This window comes from Styela clava, chromosome 2 (genome assembly GCF_964204865.1).
Source record: "Styela clava chromosome 2, kaStyClav1.hap1.2, whole genome shotgun sequence".
Taxonomy (NCBI): domain Eukaryota; kingdom Metazoa; phylum Chordata; class Ascidiacea; order Stolidobranchia; family Styelidae; genus Styela; species Styela clava.
The window spans coordinates 30,403,467-30,427,438 of record NC_135251.1 but is presented as its reverse complement, the minus strand read 5'-3'; the positions used below and the strand labels follow the sequence as shown (position 1 = coordinate 30,427,438).

The following is a 23,972-nucleotide window of genomic DNA, read 5'->3' as shown; positions in this document are numbered from 1 at the left end:
GAGGCAGCCATTTTGTCATATCATTTTATTTTTTCCACTCTTTGATAACCTGACAATAAACTTCGCTGCTTGACTAAAATAGGTTGTCGGAGCAGTAATAACTCACACAATCCTTCAGTCCGATCTAGTAATAAAATTCATTTTTTTCATTCATACTAAAAGAATATAACTTGTTTTATGAATGTTCATCCACTGTCTTATTGAAGTTTATACGCAATGTATTATTAAAAAATAATTTTTTCAAAAATATGGAATAATGGGAATTCTCTTGGCCTACGGTGACAAGGAACTAAATAATATGTTTTTATATTATCAAACATTAATCTCGTTAATACGAAATCTACTGAATGGTGACTTTTCATAATATATGTAGTGTATTTTGTAGTTCATACTTGCTATTGTTATCACCCTTATATCGTTAAATATTTTCTCCCAACGATAATTTTGTTTCACAGAAACAGATTTTTCACATTGGACGATTACCAACTCAAGCTTTAATATTTAAAAAGGTAATGACTACTTTCAAGAGTAGCAAATCTAGTAGTAGATCAGTAAACGCTAGTTTTATGTCCATTTTCTCAACATCAAAATGTTGAATAAATACTTTGCGATTATCTCAACGTACATCGATATTATTTCCACTCAATTCTTAAGTGGCCATTACGGCGCATCTTGTTGATTTTTGATCTGCAAATGTTGTCTTTCATAAAAGAGATATTATCCGTTTTCTCACGTCTTTTCAAGTACAGAGGGAAGCTTTATATTTAAAAATAAAGTGAAGTTAACAAACTTCTCGAAAGTGAGCTAACGTGAATTTTTATATAGGTGTTATTTACCTTTAACATTTTTGACTCAAAACAGTTACTGCCATGATTCGTAAATTAGGGTTTTCGTAATGTACAATCATTACATTGTATTGCTGGTATACGACACCCTGGAATGCTTATATTAGTTATATATATATATATATATATATATATAGGTATATACGTTCACCCCAGTCACTACGATGGGTGAGAAATGACAAGAACGTTTGCAATCCAGGATTATAAACATTATTCAGATGACAGCGATAGGCATTAGGTATGATTTGCTTGAATAAGTTTATCGAGGCTTGGCATTTTTTTATGCTGTTAAGGGTCAAGGACGCCATTTTGAGATCACTGTCCGACTTACACCATATTAAGTTAACTACTCATTTTAAAACATTAGTTTATTTCAAAAAAATGAAAAAGTAAATCAGAAGTAAAATGTTTGGCGTTTGGGCTACATTACAAATTAAGCATGTAGACTGATGTAAACTAACAATGTAGTTCAGCTACATTTGAAATTTATAATCAAAAATGACATTGCGCAGCATCAAATCCAGGATTTATGCATTGGGAACGTTGAGATATGGTAGCACGATTTCTATGTAATTTCAAAACAAATTTTGAACAAAAAGTAGCGCTGTACTCGTTGTAGCTTTGTAGCAATGTAGCCACGTATTTGCAAATATACAGAAGGTGAAAAAATACCAGATAAAGCTCGAAGAATTGCAGTCTAAAATTCTTCATGAAAAAGTGAAGTAAACAACTTAATTCGATCGTCGTTATTCGGGTAAGTTAATTAAGTAATCAAACTGTTGTATTGGCAGCAATTTGTTCAAATTTAGTCATCCAATGAAAAGGAATATTATTGCGCGATTCTGGAAGTGGCTTTCCGCAGGGTTGTGAATGAAAAAAGTGTTTTTCAAAAGCGGGTTTCCGGTGGCTTCCATGATGTTCTGGGCTCAATTGATCGTCAATTTTTTCGGTATCGCTACAGGATCCAAAATCTGAAAAACGCTTCATCTGATCTAAATTGCGATTTTTATAATTTGTATTTCTGTCAAATGGGCTTTCAGCCTCTGTATCTGATTCGCCACAAGCAGTAACCCCCTCATCAGTTTCCGAAGAAGTCGATGTGTTCACGCCGTCGCATGGGGCCCTTTGGGTTGACTCCGGCGAGGTCTGACCCACAACACTGTTCAAAAGACCATATTTTGCGGCACGACTTACGAATTCCTTCGACGAAATAATTGGGAAGACATTTTGTTTCTCTTTAAGTTTTTCGTTTCTATTTGAAACAGGTGAGCTACTTGCACTCGTAGGAACCGAATCATTCTCATCAAAATCGTCGTCATAAGGAACTTTTTCGCTGGAATTCGACATTGAACACGCTTGTTCTTCACTCCAATCCATGACATTATTTGCAACTTCAGAGTTTTTTTTACATAACGCGGGGCCCACGAACTTTTCTAAACATAAATGAGGTTTTAGGAATTTACGAAGAGGAATTGTCGGGAAATAATGAAAATGACCCGTCGACCAAATATTATTTTTCAAAAATTAATTTTGCTGAATGATTATTAGAATTCGAGATCTAAGATACCTTATAATATATTCTAGTATGCGCCCGCCAAAGCCAAAATACAAACCTTATTCCTTGGGCAAGCATTTTAGTTTAGTTATTACAAACTAATGATTATGAAGACCGGACTGTGTTGAAATCTTGCTCTCATATAACTCATATCGTAATTTGATCATTTTTATTAGTCTGAATTTGTTAGTAATCCTTACTTAACACATGATTGGCTACATATATACACACCTTTAGTATCATCAGCAAGGTTGTGGTTATCTTTATAGTTTTCATCCGTGCAGCCTACTTTGGTCAATCTGGAAAAGAGAAATAGGTTGTTAAAATGGTTCAATAAATTTATGAACGCAAGAACGTTCTTTTATTGAAAATGGACCATTTTTTAATACATCGAGTTGAACAATATATGAGGTTTATCCCATTAAGGTACATCTGGTAAGTTTTTGTTTGTTTGCAAAATTACATTTTAAATTATTTTTTATGTAATATATTTTTATTGAATATTTTAAAGTTTGTTTTGTTAAACTTTGCACATATTGTGCATGGTATCATATAAAAACATTGGCAACAATTCATTATTTAAACGAGTGAAATTTTCATTCAATTTTTTAAAATATATCGACAGCTTACATTTCAGATCTTTCCAGATGTTTTCTGACATGTCTTTCTAGGTTAGTCTGTTGTCCAAACGCACGTCGGCAAAACTGGCAAGAGTACGGCCTTTCCTGTGAAAAATTATCCGTTTTAAATGACCGTTTCTAATTAATTAATCTATATTTGTGTAAAATTGAAATTGTGGTGCACAGTATGACTATCGAGTTTAGTAAAATACTTGGAGATACTTCAAGATATGCTTCATGATGCCAATTCTGGTAGTCATGCTTCATTGCTTTTTATAGCAGAATAACTTTAGTTTTATGCCAATGTCTTTTGGCAATATATTATACAAAGACAAAATGTTATTTAAGTACCTTGTTATGAATGTTCCGGACGTGACGCTGCAAGTTTGAAGATATCGAAAAGCTTCTGTCGCAATATTTACACGAATATGGTTGTTCACCAGTATGAGTTCGTAGATGTCTTGTCAGATTTGCACTTCGAGGGAAAACTTTTGAGCAGTATTTGCATACGTAACGTTCACGTTCAAATCGTTTTTTTTCGGCAGAAGCAAATGGACGATAGAGGTTTGGAATACGTGCTTGATAAGGTAACGCCATTTTCCTGTGAAACTCCATTGGGAACCCTCTTGCATCACGAGAGCTGCATAGTGTGTCGTGTTTTTCGTAGGTCCTCGGTTGTACGACTTCGGGTACTTTTCTACCACTCAAATTTGAACTTTGAAAATGGGTAAAGTTTGAAAATGGGTTTCTGTTAACTTGGTCGCCGAATCGAAGAAGATGTTGAATTGGGTTTCTTCGGTTTTCGGGACTAAACTCATTAATCTCGGAATTTTCGTTTCTTGATTTCGGTGACACATGAGGTAACGGTCGTTCATATTGGGTTTCGGTTTTCGGGTACTTCCCGAGCAATTTGTTTATTGAAAAATTGATTTTGTCATTGGCCGGAGGCATAAGTTCCTTGAGAGGATGAGCGAATAGATGTGGAGCAAAAAGTTTATTATGTTGAAAGTTAGATGATGGAAAAAGAGACGGATTGATCGCACTTTCTTCCGATGTTCGCTCCACAGATTGTTGGAAGGAAGAAAGGGACTTTCTTACTTGATCTGCAATTATGTCTTCTTGTGTGCGTTTGTTCATGGTTAAGTCTAAAGGTTCGTCTTTTTTGCCTTTCATATATTGCCACGAATTGAGGTTGTCGGTCACAGGCGACGATTCTGCTGGCAGTGTATTGCTATGTTTGGTTTTCTGCGTTCCTGTTGCCAAAGAATCGTAAAAGCTGCGAGCAAAGAGTGGATTGATAAGATGTGGCAGACCCAATTTGTGCAACTGGTCAAGGGTATTCGGAATTGGTGCAGGGGAAAATGTGGATGGCCCGATGTCAAATAGTCTCTGGCGCGTGGCAATTTCATCAAGCATTTGGCGGAATCTAAAATTCCAATTAAGACGATAGAGTTCACTTGCTGTTCTATAATTAGCAGAAATGTCGCGTTCGTTGTCTATGGAGCTTCTTCTTTTAGGAGGTGAGTCGAATAAGTTCGGCAAAAAGTGATTGATCGCATTGGGTGTTACATCACACGAACGTTTTTCTGAAATCCTTCTGGGGGATTTTAAGTTTGGGATGTCAACTTGAACTTCAGAATGTCTGGCATTTGAGTTATGTCGTACTCTTCCCTCCGCACTTTCGTACCTCAATCCGTTAGCTTTTAAAATGCGAACATTATTCCACGTGTTGTAATTGTTCATGGGAGACATTTGATCGACATTTGGGTTTTCACATTGGACTTGAACATCAACACGGTTTGGTTTGTTTACTGTTGTCGGTGATGCGTGAACGGACGGTCGAATGTTTGTGCCGCACAGCAAGTTTCTTGCTTGACGAAAGTATGCGTCGGATTGAACGTTTGGTAAATTGTGCACGAACGGGAATGGTTGCATTTGAGTCGAATAATGTTGAAAATATTTTGCTGAGGCTTGGTCGTCGCTAATTTTTCTAATCTTGGACAATGGCATGACGTCTAAAAAATTAAAGAAAATGTTAAACTTCCAGAATATTATTATTTTAAAAGTAATTTCCTCGACTGAAAAAGGCAATGCACTGTTTATGACAAATAGCGTCAACTTTCATGAGAAATGAATACATACATTAAGTACATCTCAGAGAATAAATGGACGGGTTTTTATTGAAACTGTTATATCTGAAATTGTTTTTCAATATCTGACCGGAGAAAAATATCACATACTTATGTTTGAATGTGGTTTCTATTATAGCGAGAAATAATAATAGGAAATGAGTATCCAAACAAAAAAATCAACTGATGACTACACAAAACTTCCCACAATTTGATTAAAGGCGATTTTATACCATGTCCGCTTATATAAATTTTGTAAAGCCAGTCACGACATTCCTAATAAATCAAAAACATTCGCCAATTTTTCAAAGAAAGCGATTGCTAAAAATTGGAAGCCGTGTTGCATTTCTGTGCAATTTACAGGGTTCATTTTTAATGAAATGATTGCAATTATTATAAAATTAAATAAAGTACAAATATTTTTAAAAAAATATTACGCACCGGGGTTCTGTTGTGACATATTTTCATTCCCAAATCTAATAAGTTGTTGATTTAGAAGCGAGTGGGATGGTGTATCGTCCTCTCGTGTTCCAGGTGTTGACAGCAGGCTTCCATTTCGACTGTAAAAATATATATAAGCATCATTATTAAAAATTTGAACAAGTGAAAATTCTTAATTTTATATTTGCTTCGAATTCCTTCAAATTAAATAAGAACTGTTCTTACCTTCCTATGTAAATTGAATTCGATTCGCAGAATCTTCGATGTTTGTTCAATGCACTTGAATTCGGGAATGATTGTGAACAGTTTTCACACTTTATATTTATTCGACAATCTGCATGCATTCTCTTATGTCTACAAAGGTTTGAAAACTGTAAAAGAAGTAGAATTTGATTATTTGATGAATCAAGCGCTTTATGTCGTAAAGGTTGAACAATTAGTGGCAAAATTGTTCACGTGCTTCAGAAAGTTATTAATAATGGTTAAGATATGTGCATAGGAATTATTGTTTATTCAACGGCAATCAAAAAAGTATCTGTTCTGCCTTTAGAACGTAGGAAAATGGTCTGAAATTTATTTACATTGAAATTCCATTTTGATTACCGCATATTGTAAAACAACAATTCCCTTCGCAGACAGGGCGATACCTGAGCAAGACCTTTCAACTTGAACTTCCTATTGCTACGTTTTGTCTTCATTTAAAAATATTTGTATGCGAGTGTTTCATTTCAACTGCGGAAATGCTTTCGCTTCAAACACAAACTGCGAAAACTACAAAATATTTTACTAATGGATTCAATTGTCTCTCGTGCGGTCGTATTTTAACATTTGCATCAAATTTGCAGAGAAGGCCATTTGATATTTATTTCAATGTATATTTGAAACATGGTTTGCAACTTACAACTCAGAATACCTATTCTGATGCTAGGAGAAGATAATATTTTTCCAAACTAAAGTTTTGTGTATTTGATTTACTGTGATTTATTGACAGACGCGTATATTTTTAAAAGTGGAAAAATGTATTGCCAGTGATCTTGATTCACACAATTACATACAATTCGACGTTGGAAATATTTTACCGTTCCTTCAGTTTGCAATGAATTGTCAACTGACAATTCAATATTGGTTGGCCCAGTGATGGGACAACGATTTTAGTTTGTTGTTTCGAAATATCTTTCCCATTTCACAAAAAAATTTAAATGCCAAGTGTTTATTACCAAGAACTTTATGAGGACTTCATATTACCTCATAGCTGTTTCATTGGTCGTGCTGGCGAGAACTACTACAAGTTTCGCATTACCGTTTGCTGACACGTAATGCACAACCATGAATCTATATAGTTTCAGTAACCTTTGGCGTTTGAGCGGCACTAGCCCTAATCCTCTACTTCTGAGGAAGTGCGTGTGTTCTTTATTTTACAAATTACCAAAAATATCTCATGTGTTACCTATTACTAAGCCTTACAAATTGAGTCTCACTCACCTGGGTGTAAGATTTGTGGCATACTTCGCATGTGAAAGGTTTTACACTAGAGTGAATATGTTGATGCTGCTTTAGACCGCTTGAAGTTGCGAAGGTTTTTCCACATTCTGGGCAAGGATGTGCTCGAGCCCCCACATGATGCTGCCGGATATGTCGTTGCAGGTTTGAAGGGTCTGTGAACGATTTGTCACAATGCTCGCATCTAAATCTGCAAAATAAGATAATATGTGTTTTGTGAATAATTTCCACAGAACTTTTTCAATTCTCTCAAATATTTATTTACCCAGATGGACTGGGTGATTTATAAACAGATTCAATGGATCATCATTTTTCTATGGATACTCATCAAGTAAATCTACAAAATCTAACTTGGGTATTGCAAAATTTGTAATAATTAGAAAATATAGTGATTCTAATTCATTTTTTGTTGCTTGGTTGTTATCAAAATTTGGAAAAAACACAAAATCAAATGAATTTATTTTTATGTTGTTGAAAATAGAAGTCAGCAAATATAAGTGATTTTAGTCTGTTTAAATTTTAAAGCGATTAGAAATCATGTGAAATTATGAAAAAAACTTAAAACCTACTTTTTATCACAGTCGCTTTGTTGTTGGTTTTTGTCGAAATGCAAAGAATTGTTAAAAGATGGTCGATATAAAAATGCATGCACGTCATCTATTTGCCTCGGAGATGAATCTTCTGAATTTTCGACAAAGTCAGAATTCGTCATATCTGGAAATTAAGAATTGTTAATTGATAATAATAAACATTCTGTCATTCTAAAATGATATATATATTATTAAATCAATGAATTTATAACCTATAACATATTGGGTAATATGCTTTACATTAATTTTATATTTCGTATTTATATTGGTGATTATATTCACTATTTATATTGATGTCACATTTTATGAAATATAATAATTGATTGAATTATATCAATATGAATACCTGGCTCTGATATTCGCCGCCCAAAATACTTCGGTGACGTTATATCCGAATCACGTGATCTCATTTTCAATATCATTTCCGGTCGTTCACAGTCACCAGAATGATTGTTATTGTTGTTTAAATTTTCTGAGAATTTTCTTTTTTTTTTATTCTACAAATAAAAAAAAATTAAGATTATAATATGACATGTAATTATAACCCCAATTGCGAAGCCCTCAAATAAAGTTATAAACAATGCAGATCAAAAGCAATATCGTTGGCGCCTTCAATAGAGGAGCTTGAAAACAAGTTTTATTGAACGGTGAAAATATTTTCGGGAAGCTCAAGCAAAAACCTAAAATCTCGTATTATTGAATTTTCACATTAATCAAACTACTTTAGATTAAATATGCGTTTAACTGCACATTATTTCGAAAAGGCACATTTTGAATCTGTCACAAACGCATAAAAAGTTGAATGTTGAAACGTCAATTTTCAAAATAACTCGAGACAAACGTAACAGTTGAGATAATATCTTCAATATCGTGAAGGGGTTTATTTGAACTTTACGACGCCTCTTCCCAAATGGTCTTGTATGTTTTACATTTAAAATGTCAATTGTTCGATGAAACAGTCGTGTTTAAAGTACCTTCGGCCTTTTAATGTACATTGTCTGATTTTTGTGTAACTAGCGACAGATAAATGAAAGTGATAATTGGTATCAATATTAACAGTGCGAAATGCGTACACAGTTAGAAATATGACTGCAATCTAACTGTATTTTGTTGTAAATCGCGTAATTCATTTCCTAAAAGATCAGGAAAAATCCATAAACCGATTTCAGGGCATTGTTGAACGATGCAATCCAGTACCATTTCAGCATTTTCAATTTAAATTTAACCATCGACGTCAAATCAAAATAGCTGTTGAATTTTAACTTGTACTGATTTTTTTTTGCTATATATCAAATCTATTTGAAATACATTTCAAGTAGGCTCTTCTGAAAACACACGTTTCCACCCGTTTCAGGACAAAGACATTTACTTTACGGATATTACCATTTCATGCACCCGAATTTAGGAACCCTTTAAGCAAATATTGCAAAAGATGTCTTACCGGACTTGGCTACTAATGATATATAGCAGAATATTAAATAATAATAATGAATACAACACTGATCTAACCAAATATATATTAAGTAGCAGGAGCAAAGAACAAACAAACCATAATTAAATGGCAGAAATCGCATACGTCAATATATGCTGTAACGAATATATTTTCATTTAAACATTTAAAGACGTTTTTGATAAATAAAGACGTTTTTACAGAACTACATTTATCATGCGTTTTACTATTTTAGTAATATTAAACAAAACATTATTTATATATTTACTAGAACAATTCTTTTTTAAATAGAATAATCCACGCTTAAAATTTTGCAAAAAACTAAAAACTTCTTAGATATGCGGTGATTAAATAAAAATGGCGGAAATTTGGTTAAAATGGAGACAAAAAACTTAATATTCGTATGGCGTGACAAGCTTCAAAATAACATAACGCCCGATGTTTTACTTTATCAGTTTAAAAAGTCAAAACTCACAACAAAACCATAAATAATATTCGTAATATTTACATACCTCGGAGTCTCCATGAGCAGCGGGATCGTCATGTTTCAGTGAGAACATACTTCGTCAATGTCTTGAGAAGAATTTTGCAAAGTAAATAAGAAAAAGAAAGATATAAATCATACAACGTTCACGCCTTCGACAAAAAATGTAACGCTTCGGCTACGAATGTAACAAAACTATAAGGGGGAAAGTGAATAAATACGTTCTTTTATAAAGCTCGAGTGGTGGACTGCGCGTCGAGTCCAAACAGGAAAAAAGAAAAAAATGCGAGAGAAAAAGTTGGACCGCGCGCGGATTCCGAGAAATAACGCTTAAGCGTGGTCATGGGTATATGGGCATTTTCTTTTTCAATTATTGTAGATGATTTCAAAAAAATAAATCAATTTTTGGAGTAAAAGCCTAAACACAATGATCGCTTATAGTCAGTGGAACTATTATCATACGTAATATTTTTCAATTTTGAATGATCTCAACTTTTCGCGAAGTCCAACGTAAACCATACATATATTTTACAACACTACCCCCATGTTTGATTTTGTGATAATAATCGAGATGGGGTTACGAGGTATTTAGTAGAATAGAATAAGCTTTATCACATGGGAGCTGATATCCTGTTGTGTTTGTTCTCCGCATGATACTGGAGTAAACTGGTGAAGATAGATTATTCCGATAATCGGATTTAGCATGTAATATGTAAAAGTGATATTATTTTGATACCCTACTTACTTGTTAAGCAGTATTGTACTATTTCAATAAAACAACATGTGGTATTATATTAAAAATATTTCCAACGCGAATAAAAGTAACTATAAAGGATACAATAGTTGTAGTTTTTATAATCAGGTTAAAAAATGAGTGGAAATGTCCAAAATGCACTTTTGATATATCTTGTTGAGTAGTTGAAAACATAACTGCTCAAGAGCCACAACTTGGGTTCAATGGAGAACTTCGCCTCTGTGCAGCTCCTTCAGTCTCTGTGTCAAACAAATATTGCATACCTTGAATATATACTTGTTTGAGCTGTGTATGCTTGTGTTATTCCAGTAGGAAAATATTATATCGATTGATATTTTTCCTTCAAATAAGCAAAATAAAAGTCAAATTATAAAAAGCTTTATTGGGGGTTAAATATATTTCAATGGGTCAATGAGGGTTGAAGGTTTTCCGATCCGCCCGCGTACCATAGCTACATATTTCTTGACGCGCAGTATTTTCTGATTCGTATATTTTCATATCGACAGGTCCTATGAATTTCATTGCAAAAATATGATGCTTGTAAGCTATAATTTTAGGCCTTTCCCCCTTTTTTTGCAAAACAATTTCAAGTTCTCAAAATACAAATATTCTAAGTTAAAGTCAATATGCCAATCAGTACCTCTAAAATTTTCTTAATCTCTTATTGACTGTTGTTGGTAGACTTTTGCAAAATCAACGAATAGTTTGGCCTATTTATTTATAAATAGGGAAAAGTAGATGGTAGACAAACTTGCGTTATGAAAAAAGTCATTATCGTTGTTTGTATTATTAGAGTTTTTGGAGCGCGTTGAAAAATGAAAACCAGATTTGAACCCGTTTTTAATTATTTTCAAATAAAACATAAAATCATTAATTTTCAATATCTTTACTATTGATAATTTATTTTAAAGCTATTGCAAAAAATGGAAGTCGGTGGACATATTTTTATATTATCATACCTTTCAACAAATGTAATTTGATAATAAAGAATTGCGTGCCTACAAACGTAAAATAATGAATATTTTATTGAGCCTCACATCCCTGTTTGAAGTAACATGAAATTAGAAATTGTTAGCTATGGTTTTATTAATCTGTAGCTAAACGGACTTTTCCTTTAGATCTCAAACTTGAATGGTTTGTGTCACACACTTGTTTGGCCTTGACAGAATGCTCGATGATCTGGCGCTACAATATCATATGTATATCCAGCAGTGATATATTTAAAGTGTTGATTTTCACAGGCGACTTTTAAGCCGATTTTAGCATTATCATAATACAAATAATTTAAATTGAATATGGTATTAAGAATACAATGTCACAGCGAATATTACTTTGTTTATTCTCACTTTGTTAATCTTGTATGCTCTTTGGGTTCATGATAGACGAAAGCCATCTCCAGGTATGGTCACAAGATAAAATAAGCTTCAATGGCGATAAGCCATGGCAGGTAGCGAAAAGAGAATCAAAAAGTATTTGCTGATGGGGATTTAGCGGATTAGGACAAGAGGAGAGAGAGAAAAAATAATCGTTAATTGTATCGGGTATAACACCGAACTGCTCGTAAGATCGATCGCCGTTACGTAAAAAAAATGAATCAGAAGCATGGGTGTCATTCAAATGTCTCCTGTGATTCAAATCCACCTCCTGAAAGTTGCCAGGCATCTCCTTTAACAATTTGTATGGTTTCTTTAGCCAGTTAATGCACATCACACGTCTTCCTGCTTCTCTATTCTGCTATTGAGCGGTATCCGAGATCTTTCGCGTTAGTCGTCCGTGAGTATCATTTTAGGTCATGGGATAGAAGTAACTGACAGTAAAATAGGAATTGCAACAATGCCTCACTATATCTACCATTTTTCACTTCCAAAGGTCACATCCCTTTAGCGTCAAATGGCAATCAACTTTTTACGCAATTCTGAAATTTGCGCTCGTACGGAGAATTTTTCTAATTAACTTTAACGAGGTGTCTCCTGAGATGTCTCCGACAATTGAAACGATAGAAGTGATTTCGAAATTCGGATTTATGTTTGCGTTCGAATTAGCGTGCGACATGGTGGCGAGCGCATAAATTTATCTTAAATCCAAACTCACGGCGAATCTAAGTTACGACTGCTTTGCGAGTGATATGGCTGACGTACGATTATAATATTCAATCGCCATATCGCTCGCTGAGGCAATGACGATTGCGTAGAAAATCACATATCATTTCATTTAAGTTATAGTGGAATATATCTCGAAAATTTAGTTATTTCTGAAACAAAATATTTAAGTATAAATAAAAAATCGAATTGATATTGTTCTTTTAGTAAAATCTGTCACACAGCTTAAGAATTACGTCCAGTTATTAAATATTTGACTACGTTTATTTCAAAATCGAATAAATACAGTATTTTCAACTTTGTAAATGACTGTCCTAAATTTCCTAAGGGTGATATTTCGATTAATCTCACAATGAAGTGAATATTGAAAAAAGTGCCTTTTATAAATAATCTTATTAAAATTTGTCCTCAAAATAGGAAGGTAAACAATATTTCACAGCAATGCATGACTTTTTCTATTTTATCTTTGACATTTCATGTTTAGAGAGTTCAAATGCGGATCATAACAGTACCTCCTAGCGACACCATTCATAGTATACTTTAAATTGGGCGATAAATAAATACAGTCTCGACAAAAAAAAACTTGAGAAAATTAGATATACTGTGCATGCAAAATACTTGAACTTAAAAAATATTCGTGAATCTTTTATGAGTAGAAGATATATGCTTTCAACATCCTCATCTCAAATGCAGTAAGTCGCCACGGTTAGTTATTGCAAAATACCAGGTAACTTTTGATTAATAGTAATCTAAGTATTGCTTGGAACTAAATCTGTTGAATCTTACGGAAGTATTATCACGTGAGCAATTTTGTTGATAAAGAGAATTATCGTATTATCCGTATTACACCTTATGTTATGTGCAAACATAGAGAAAGTATAATGCGGTGTTCCAGCCGAGGTGAGTTGGGGATATTCTGTCAGGAAGTTTACCATATGTTAAATCCAATCAGCGAATATTTCCCAGTTAAACACGTACAAGCGTGGGTCATGGTGCGAGCCTTCATAAATGAATCACATTTATAGCACAATGTCAATCACGAGTGGATTAGGAAAACGAAATTGAAATCATTGCTTGTCGGGTTTCAAATTTCAAAACAAAATCTCTTAAATTTGAATATATTTTCGTTGAAGTGAAAATTTCCGAAATTTCCCGCTTGCTGTGCTGCTTTCCATACGGAAATCATATTTTAATTGAAACAAATATCCATCTATATATTGCATTCCACGTAACTTTGGCATGAAATACAGAAACCAAATAAAAGTGTTTCATTCAATATCTCTTCATCTGCTCTATTTTAAAATAAAATCCACAACAAAACCTCTTCATTTTCGAGCCAGAGATATTTCCTAACGAGCCTTTTGTTACACATTTATATTGACATTCAACCATCTTAAGTAGAAAAGTAAACAAAATAACAAGTAACAGATGGATTCGGAGATAATTGAGATATTGGCTACAATTAAAATTGTGCAAGTGTCCTTGCTCGCTTCGAAACAACAAGTACTTTCGAATCAGTTCCGGTCTACGCTTTTCACAACGCACTTATTGTCACGAGATGATGTCTCCGTGTATATAAGTACCATTCTCGGTGGTGGCGAATGGCCAAAACAGCCGGTTAACTAAAACTGAAGTACGACTCCATCGGTCATGTTGTGATCCCGTCACTTTCTTGAGCTTTTCCATCAGCGACAGGACGGAAACGACACGACATCTTCACCAACCACAAGTCTTTCGTTGAACGAGTGTGGAGCGAAGATAAATAAATTTCAAAACAAATTTTTGGTTAGTTCTTAGAGAAATCCAACAAAAATGTGAAATTGATTACGACACAAGCTTGTGTGTCATTGATAATCAACTAGCGATATATCCTCAATGCTCTTGAAATAATAATAATTTATCACAATTAATAATCCTCTTTTTTAATATTTTAGGACAGCATAGTAAATATGATCTTCACATTTATGGTTGGTCAAAATGAGCAACATTCATTGGATTTATCTTATACTCGATATCTGCTTCAGTATTGTGTCATTCGGCATACATGATACATATTTTAAACATCTTCAAACTGATTATCTATTCGAACCCATAATGCGCTAGACTAGAGTAACTTGAATAATAAAATATAAGCTACAATATAGTGCATCATTTTACAAGTTGTTAAATTTAATTCTGCGACACTTTTGGTATATCTGTTGCCAGAAAACACGATGCTATACATTAAGTCGAAAAGAAATAAGCTTTTAGAAATAATTACTTATTGCAATTGATTCAATTGTATAATTATATATCCGTAAATATTGTATTATATGTTAGTATAGTATTTTTAAATTTGAATTGATCAATGGCGCAAAAGACCACTGAAGTTATAAGCGCCATAAAACATATAACAACAACAACAACAACAAGTCGAAGAGGATACGGAGGACGTGTGCTAACCTCTTTTTTGATCAAGGATTAATATATTAGCACATGAAAAAAAGATGATCTAACGTGAAATTCAGATGAATTGAGTTTTACGAATAACATAATGTTTTTTAGCCGCTAACACTTTGGATGGTAATATTGCATTGGCTACTCATGACGTTGCCTACTCCACCCCCATTTTTTGTGAATTCAAATATTGCCGATGTTGTAGTATACTAATTTAGATAGATAGATTCCACACATCCGAGTCATTGATAGAGAGCCTATCGACAACCCACGGGCTTGAATTGGCGATAAAAGTATTACCAAAGAGTGTCGTAATGCCATCAAAACAATTTTGCGCAAATTCAGACTGCTCGGGACCTTCTACTAAATTACTTAATACAGGATATTCAGTATACAGAATATGAACGCAATGTAACGGATTTGACAGAGGGTCGAAACAGAAAACCTGATGGTCATTTCATTGTTTGCACTAATATAAAATTAGTGTTGAAAGCGCAAACTGGTAATGATGTAAGAGGAGCCATTTCTTACATATCCGCATAAAAATATGATAAAAATATCCGCCATAAAGACAAAACTCCTTTATGCCTCGGTATACACGACAAGATTATTTCCAATTATACTATTAAAAAGCTTCCATAAATTCACTGAAATTCCAAGATTATTGATACGTCGGTTAATCTGCCAAGTACAAATTATATATGACTTATATTATGTGTAGTTATATATATATACATATATATAACTTGTATTACACGTAAATTACATGTGATGCTAACATATATTCTTAGGCGATTGAGTAAGGAAATGTTCAGTCGACTTTCATTGTTTACAAAAACAAAATTTGCGGTAAAATATTATTGATAATATATTCAGTGTTTCTGTGATAAAACAAGAATATTATCTTTTTGAGAAATGACAAAATCGAATTTCCCACGCGTCCATCGCCACATCCCAATACATTTTTTTTACCTTTCTTTCATTTTGTTGCATTGGGAAAATACTTGACGGCCACCGGAAAATAATCTTATTTCACAATACGAGATCTAGATACGATCGATCTACCTAGCAATCGAAAAATGTTTAACACAAAGCATATTATTTCTACCTCAATTTTTATAAAAGCTTTAATCTTAGAAAATATGGAAATGACAATTACGTCGAGAACAGATTTATATTCTAATTCTTCAAATGTTGTACCATGTTTATCCTCTTATTTCCACTAAAATGAATATTGCCATCCTTGGGATATGAATGTTGAATGCTCATAGAATGCTTCAAATGAGCGGTCCATCGAAAATATTGCCTGTCTGTGTTATATTTTAATATTATATACGGGATATAGTAATATAAGCTTGTTAATGCATGTTATAATAGGTATGCATTTTAACATTGAATCGGACTGGCCTAATAAAAATATTTGAAATTGTGCCGACATCGTGGTAATCAGTTGTTTCGTTTATTTTGTATTTTGTGTGGGATTTTATTTAGCTTTTTATGCATTTATCATCGACTGGAATTCCGCAAAATTATGTGCATTTTGAAGCTGAAGTGACAACTTTAGAACACTAAAATTTTTGTATTTAGCTCTGTTGCGAAATTCCGAAAATAATGGAAAACGGTTGTAAATTTGAGTAGTCTTTGAACGAATATTCCCAAGCTTGTATAGATGTCAAAAATCCAGTTAACAGAAAATAACTATTGTTGAAAATATATGTAGTGCACAAATATCGTGGTTTCAATGCCTCAGTATAAACTACCTACGTCACATTTTTTCAAAACCACTTGAATTCTCTGAAAAATCAAACGATGACAGCTAGCAGAGGCATCTAGTACATTTTGAATAAAAACTAAAAATAAATAAACAAATGAAAGTGTAACTCATCCAGGAAGTTGTGAATCGCGTTGCATGTTGGCGCAGATTGCGCTTCTGATCGTACAAATTTGCAGGTTCTTCCTAAGTCTTGAAATTACGCACAGGAAATCCGATGAGAGATCGGTACAAGTCGCCGCATCAGCATGTTACTTTCACAAAAGAAGTGCTGGTATCTTGTAACCAACTCACTCTCACGCAAGCCAAGCAAATTAAAAAAAATTACAAAGATCCCCGTACAATTCCATATATCTACTTGGAAGAAAAGTCTTAACCAAGGACAATTCTTACACATGTAGTGATGGAGAGAGTTAACTGAAAGTTGACCGAATAGTAGAGACATAAATTTTAGCCAAGGCTTATTCTATGACGTCACACTTTGTTTAACTTCGTAACATGTATGATTCATGTTAGCAAATGTGTATTTCAATACATTTGACTGGAATTAAAATAATCGTTTACCGCAGCCTCGTGATATGATTTGTCGACGGTAATTCATTTCACTTTTATCTTCATCTTGTTTATAATATTTCGTTAGAACTTATAATTTTCAGTTCGGGATATTAAACAAACATTTAAACTTTGACATATATTGGCAAAGCTGACATCTTAGGATCCAACTTTCAACAATGTGCCTAATTCAAGATTGAGTGTGAAGCAGCAAAAACAATTTCAAATCACAATCTACCTATGATAGATAGTCATTTACCGCCAGATAAAGTATATCAATATGAATATTGAACATTTGAGCCTATGTGGGGGCTTAAAATAAAAATAATTCTTATTTAGGTTTTGTAAATTATTTTCTAATTAGCAAAAACCAACAATGAAGATATTTTGGTCGGTCGTTTCGTTACTAGATTTACAGAGCAATGTGCCTTGGAATGCCGGGTGATCAGTCTTTCCTGTTCAATGAAGCGTGAATGTAATTTATTTAATTTCTTTCCAAAATTGTCATTTTCTGATAAGTGGTGATAGCACTAATTACCGCTAACACTAAGTGAGTAGATTCATAATAGAGGTGCCATAGTAAATATTAACAACGGCTTTATACCATAAATGTAGCGTTAAATGTTCATACTGAGATATTTTCTCATTTTGTTGGCAACATTGTTCTTCACAATCACATAAAGGAACGTTAATCGAATTTAGGAATTGTCTCTAAATTATAAGCAGGTGGTACATTAAAGATACCGAAGTCATCGACACGTGGCTCACATGGGTGCGGTTTTAATTCGCAAAAAAAAACACTCGGTAACAGTATGGTACGCACATGCATGGCATTCAGAAACAAGTGTTTCTAGTTTTCAGGCCGCTGACGAATTGCTACGGTGAGATGACCCGCAATACAATGAAAGAGTGGCAAGTATGCTTAATTTTACTTAGAGCTTTCACTGATAGATTAATTAAATTTTAATCGTATCCCATTAACATAATCATATTTATGATATAATATGTAAAGCAGACAATAAGACAATGGTGCGGCTCATATTGAAATAAATGCCAAGCCCTAGTTTAATTGAAAGTATTCTTTCGTTGTACACTTTCATCACTGTTACCCGGGAAACGGAAATGGTATTGGTACCAGGAAAGAATTATTAACTTGATGCTTTCATTTTCATCCCAGGGGAGAGTAAAGTCAATTGGACGAATTAATCCTATTGTGACGCTAATGTCTCTCATTAGCGTGATTTCTATTTAAGGTCGACGACGTTCAGACGAGTTAATCGTGTCTTCCACGGCACAAGGCCATGTATTCATTCATGTATCCATCGAATCCAGCATTCGCCTTCTAAATTAGTAAAAATAAAAGTCAATATCAAGCATTGAACTACAATTTATTTCCCCAACAGTTCCACAGGTTTGATAAGAATCTATGGCACCTCTAATTGAAAGGCGCCCTAATCTCACCACACAAACATGCAAGCAAAATTTCGTTTGGTAGATGTCTAATTACTCGGATAGAATGGTATGAAATAGTGATAAATTGAGAACATCGCATGTATTCACTATTTCTACGTCCTGTCTACGCCATCAAGTGCCCATTCCAATGGGACATTGAACTTTCCTGCATGGCCCCGGACATGTATTCAATCCGCTTTACACGAAGCTATACTGAGATCGAAAAACCGTAGCTTCCTCAGCGCGCGGAATGTTTAATGAAAAGATCATGGTGCCTTTTAGTGGACTAATTAAAATTCAAATCTAACTCCGTTCCATCCAGCTTCCAAATTTTTGAATATATTATAAGTATTGTTTGCAATTTCAAGCATACATCCTATTTGGGTAGAACAGCTTTAAGCAATTGCGCCCTCTACTGATAGCAATGTATTGTCATATGACTGGCAGGCAAAAGATGTCTAAATCTTTTTATAATAATAACATTTCAAAATATATCATATTTGGCCAATAACGCGATGTTTAAGTAACAATTCTATATGCTTCAAGACTTAAGATAAGCTATTCAATTTATTCCGTAATTTTTGTGGACGAAAAAGCCCAGGAGGACTTAAAAGCACTTTAAAAGGAACTCGAAACGTAGCACAGATCCTGACACCGGGAGCCTAAGCCACGAAACCATGATTTGATTTAATTTGATGATGACGCTAGCATTGAAAAAACTTAGCTTTACCGAGTCAACCAGGTTTATTCATACGAGTTTCTTCGCTTAATCAGAAAATTTTAGAGACGCTGAGTTTGCCTTACTGATTTATATGCTTCTTGTCAGATAGCAAGTTTGCAACTTATTTCTTGGTTTAATATCCTCGTCATTCTGTGGATTGATGAAAAATGCAAACAATACCCAAATTTTACTACTTATTCATACTATGTTTCATGAAGAAATGAACGCTCTATGATGAGTACCTAAAATCAAATCAAAATTAAAAGTGTATACTTACTTTTGAGACACCCTGTACTATAGTATTCACCGATACTTGTACCAAAAGCTCCTAAACGTTATTTCAAGCGGCAAAACCGTTTGAATATATGCCAGGCTGTAAAAGAAATGTTGCAAAATCCCGGCAAACGAATCAACAATCTCAGGTCAATTTAAAGTATTGAGTATTATTAATACCGCTGAATTAAAACAATGATATGAGCATATAAACTTATACTATCTCAAGTACAGAAGGTAATACCGATTGGACGAACATGAAATGTCACAAATCTAGAAAAAGTTTGTGTGATCAGATTATTTTAATTCAGTCTTTCTATATATATTTCCTATCTCGCTTTTTAACGATTAAATTATCTCCGAATTTGTCGGAAATGCCTCTCTAATATTTTTCATCTGTTGGAACATAGAATGGAAACGTGTTAGGCGTAAAATTGTACTTTGTCATGAAAGTAAGGGCGGAATAATTAAGCGTTCAAAATCGTATTACCCGGACACAAAGTAAAATGGATGTATGACCTCAATGATGATTATAAAGAGACCAATTTGAAGTATTTTATAACAGAAGGGCATAACATGCGTTGCAGCATTCACGGTCGCACGAAAAAAGTCCTTAAAGCTCTCTAAAAAACGTTATTTGCAGGCCCAAATGCTAGTCTCAGGAGCTAGTCTTGGCAGAGACGCTAGAGTTCTAAAATGATATTCAGGTGTGGATAATACACGGGGAATAATGGTATTTATTTTAGCCAATGATTCACTATTTTCATCGATGTCTTATATTCATAAAAACTACAGTCGTAATTTCAGCAGGCACACTTCGGTGGGCCTGATCTGGCCCGCGGTCCTTCATTTCCCCACCCATGCTTTTTATACTATACTATGCCCTCATTACTTACCGATTTTAATCGGTAAGTATGTTGATAGGTATTTGTCTGTCTGTATGTCTGTTAGATGCACGCGATATCTCACGAAAGCGAGATTGAGTCTGGTCCAGATTTTGCATGTGCATTCATAATATCTCGGACCAGAAGCCTATTGATTTTGGGCGAATTATGTCGTATAATTAGCCAGGTATTAAATAATTAGTGATAGGAGGTGTCACAAGGTGTCACTATGGAGTGAGAGCGCTGTTTTGGGGGATCCCCTAACTTTCGATCGATAAGTCTTCGGTCTCTGACCGATATTCTCGTGTTATATATTACTGTTACATTACTGCTAACCGACCAAATGCTCGTGAATTGGAGTCTATGTCATCCACGTCCCTCCGATATAATTTTCACTAGCAAGAGGTAATTCCAAGTCTGTTGAGTAGCGGAGTCTCTCGGTCACTCAACAATTGGCAGATATTATTTTCTGAGAACTGCTTGATGCGTTTCATTGCATTCATTCATTCATTCATTCATTCATTCATTCATTCATTCATTCATTCATTCATTCATTCATTCATTCATTCATTCATTCATTCATTCATTCATTCATTCATTCATTCATTCATTCAAGCATTGCTTAAAATTGCATAATATCCCACTTGAGGGTTCACTCATAATGAGATTTATGGTGTGGAAGTTCCCGATGCATTTCATTCTGAAATTAACAAATAAAATTAAATTCCCTCCGTGTATGGAGCGGTTACAAAAACCTTGAATATCGCAAATTCACTCGTACTTAGCCAAGCATCATTCATGATTGGCCAGATCTTTTAGTCAGCGCCAGGGTCATTGAATTATCCTTGAGGCACATGCAATATATTTTCTATGTATCCTGGCAAATTTGCTTCAATACAAATACTTAGCGACAGTTGAATGTTTCCAATAAAAAAGTACACAAGTGAGTCTTGAAATTTTGTAATATTGACACATAAACAGCGCATCAGCGTTGTTATGTTGTGTGGCTGCTCATTGGGCGATAGCCAGGAATCTAATTTTTGGTATGTTAGTAAAAAGTAACTAGTAGAAACTCGATTTGTCTATTACAGGGATAACAAACCTTTATTTTCAGAATGAGCCAACAATTATGTTTACGTTAAGTTTTCTATCATTCCGTGAAATTCAAATACGCCCTGATTTCATATTTATTTATGTATAAATATACCTTGTATTTTAAATGGAGCGTAATAGTGATTTACTTTTCATTAGTAGGTTATGAATAAGCTATAGTTCACGCAAATATTCATAAAATTTGTCATAGCAACCTAAGATATTTTAGAGTCACAATCAGAAAGCATCTTACACAAGTACACCCAAGCGTGCGACATCTGTGACGACACAATGAGTTCTCGATGAAGGGGACCTGGGACTTACGTAGACTACAACAGTCATCGGCGGGTCAACTGAAATTCATATCATCGCGAAACAACGCATAGTTAAGCTATTTAATGAGGTGTTTAAGTTACCTGCGATGAACTATAGTTATTATTACATATTCAATACAAATGCGTCATGATATATACAAATGTTTCGGAGGACCTTAGTGAAGAAACACTGTTTTAGTCGCAATGGAAAAGGAAGATATATACCTATGTTTAAAATTGAATTCTAAACCACAGGAATTCTGGGAGAGCACAAATCAAAGCAAGAGGAACCTTCTCAGAGTCGCTCTGCGCCAACGACAATAGACTACAAAACTAATGCTGCTGAAGCCTCGTAGGCTCATAATGATATCAACGTTTGTTCAAAATAATATTAACCGACTGAAATTACCAAGTTCACCTTGGCGAAAGTGAAATACCAAGCGTCAACATACAGAAGTGCTTGACCCAGCATAGTCCAAAATGATGATGTACAAACTTGGTGAATGTTCTTTGCCTATCTCAATTGATGCCTCGAATTATACAAAGTCAACCCTTTCTTTTGGTTATCAGGTACTACAAGTTAGCATACTAGTCCGCCCGAATTAAAATCTACGCCCGGAGTGAATACAATAATGATTTTAATTTATAACGTCACTCATTCACAACGATTACCGGAGTAGATATGCAAAGATGACATCACCATAGTCCAGTGATTCTCTACCTTTTTTCCTTCGTGGATCACTTTTGTTGTACAAAAAATTCGGTGGCCTATTATCTTTCTCATGCAAGGGAAGAACTGCAACAAAAACAAAAATTCTTTTTGCAAAGATAGACACTTCGACTTTATTAATTAAAATGAGAATTACAACTCTGAGCCAAAAAAGCAGCATTCATTGTTATTACAATTAAAGTTTATCAATTTATCTACAACTCTGGCAATTTTCGATAGGTCTGTGGCCCATATGAAAGTGTTTCTGTGGCCCAGAAGTGGATCAGGGAACACTGGTTGAGATCTGGTTCTCTAGTCACTCTGTTTATATGTAGGATTCCCAAAGTTTCACTCAACTGTAGCCTATACCACTTACGAACGTATTCCGTGGCTGCTTGCATTTTGAAAAATTAAATTTAAACATAACGGTATAGAAAAACTGCGTTTAACATATACTTTTATAATAGAAGTGGAAGAATCTGACGGTAAACACGTTAGTTTTACGATGGTGACGTTTATACAAATGAACAGCGGTCATGCAGAGCCACGCAAGATATGAGATGGAATTGGGTTTTGTTGATTGAAACATGAATTTCTCCCTCTCAGTCTTTTTTTCTGCTTTAGCCTTTCCAACAGGACAAACGACTGTCTGGAATATTTTAGCTTTAGTTCACTGTTAAAATATTTATAACGTTGGCGAGTGGATGGGTCTTGCTAATCTTGACATGGAGCAGTCTGAAAATGCTTGGTGCACATGGGGAATGGACCGAATTCGATGACAAAATGGGACATGCTCCCCTGGACACGATTTGTGTTTTGTTCATTGAGTGGTTGGAGTCATAGCGATGCGTTATGTTTGTGTAATATTGGACGCAGTGAACATTTTTGTTCTTATCGAGCACTAAACATTCTCAATTGATGTTTATGGTGTTTTTAACTCTTTTTATCTCTTTATGGCCATTATAGGAAATGGAAGTTTCAGAACTCAGTTTCAATTGATGGCATAATCCGAAGGTAAGACGATGAATTTATTTCAGATTTGCTAACAAGATTCAAAAATATACAGCAAATGTTTCTATAACGGCAGATTTTTTAGATACGTATGTTGCCGCTAAAGTGATGAAACTTTGCCAATGTGGATGTTTATTTTTCAAATTTTTTTGAAAAAAGCTTTGAAATATTTTGGTTGAACATTGAATTCAAAAGAATAAATCTTTACATTTGAATGCCCGCAGTTCTTTAGGTGATGATGCTTATCTTTACTAATTTTTACCGGCATATTTCGTTGATTGTGTACCAGG

General features: G+C 34.2%; 1 protein-coding gene across 1 annotated transcript; it reads right to left on the bottom strand.

Annotated features, from left to right (window-relative positions):
* Positions 1-1,192: 1,192 nt before the first annotated feature.
* LOC120336371 (uncharacterized) lies at positions 1,193-9,805 on the bottom strand. Its single transcript, XM_039404041.2, has 10 exons — positions 9,643-9,805; positions 8,027-8,177; positions 7,660-7,804; positions 7,073-7,280; positions 5,816-5,961; positions 5,591-5,709; positions 3,372-5,035; positions 3,031-3,125; positions 2,632-2,699; positions 1,193-2,278 (listed from the first exon to the last, which is right to left on the bottom strand). The coding sequence occupies exons 1-10, from the start codon at positions 9,688-9,690 to the stop codon at positions 1,617-1,619; spliced, it is 3,306 nt and encodes a 1,101-aa protein (XP_039259975.2). The 5' UTR covers positions 9,691-9,805; the 3' UTR covers positions 1,193-1,616.
* Positions 9,806-23,972: the final 14,167 nt, after the last annotated feature.

What these genes read in the sequence shown, in the direction of transcription:
- LOC120336371 (XM_039404041.2), bottom strand. Translation starts at nt 9,690, where the DNA reads ATGTTCTCACTGAAACATGACGATCCCGCTGCTCATGGAGACTCCGAG. An exon ending in TATGTCACAACAGAACCCCG is followed by an intron (nt 5,036 to 5,590) that starts GTGCGTAATATT and finishes TTAATTTTTTAG; the next exon opens with ACGTCATGCCATTGTCCAAG. An exon ending in TCCGGAACATTCATAACAAG is followed by an intron (nt 3,126 to 3,371) that starts GTACTTAAATAA and finishes AATTTTTCACAG; the next exon opens with GAAAGGCCGTACTCTTGCCA.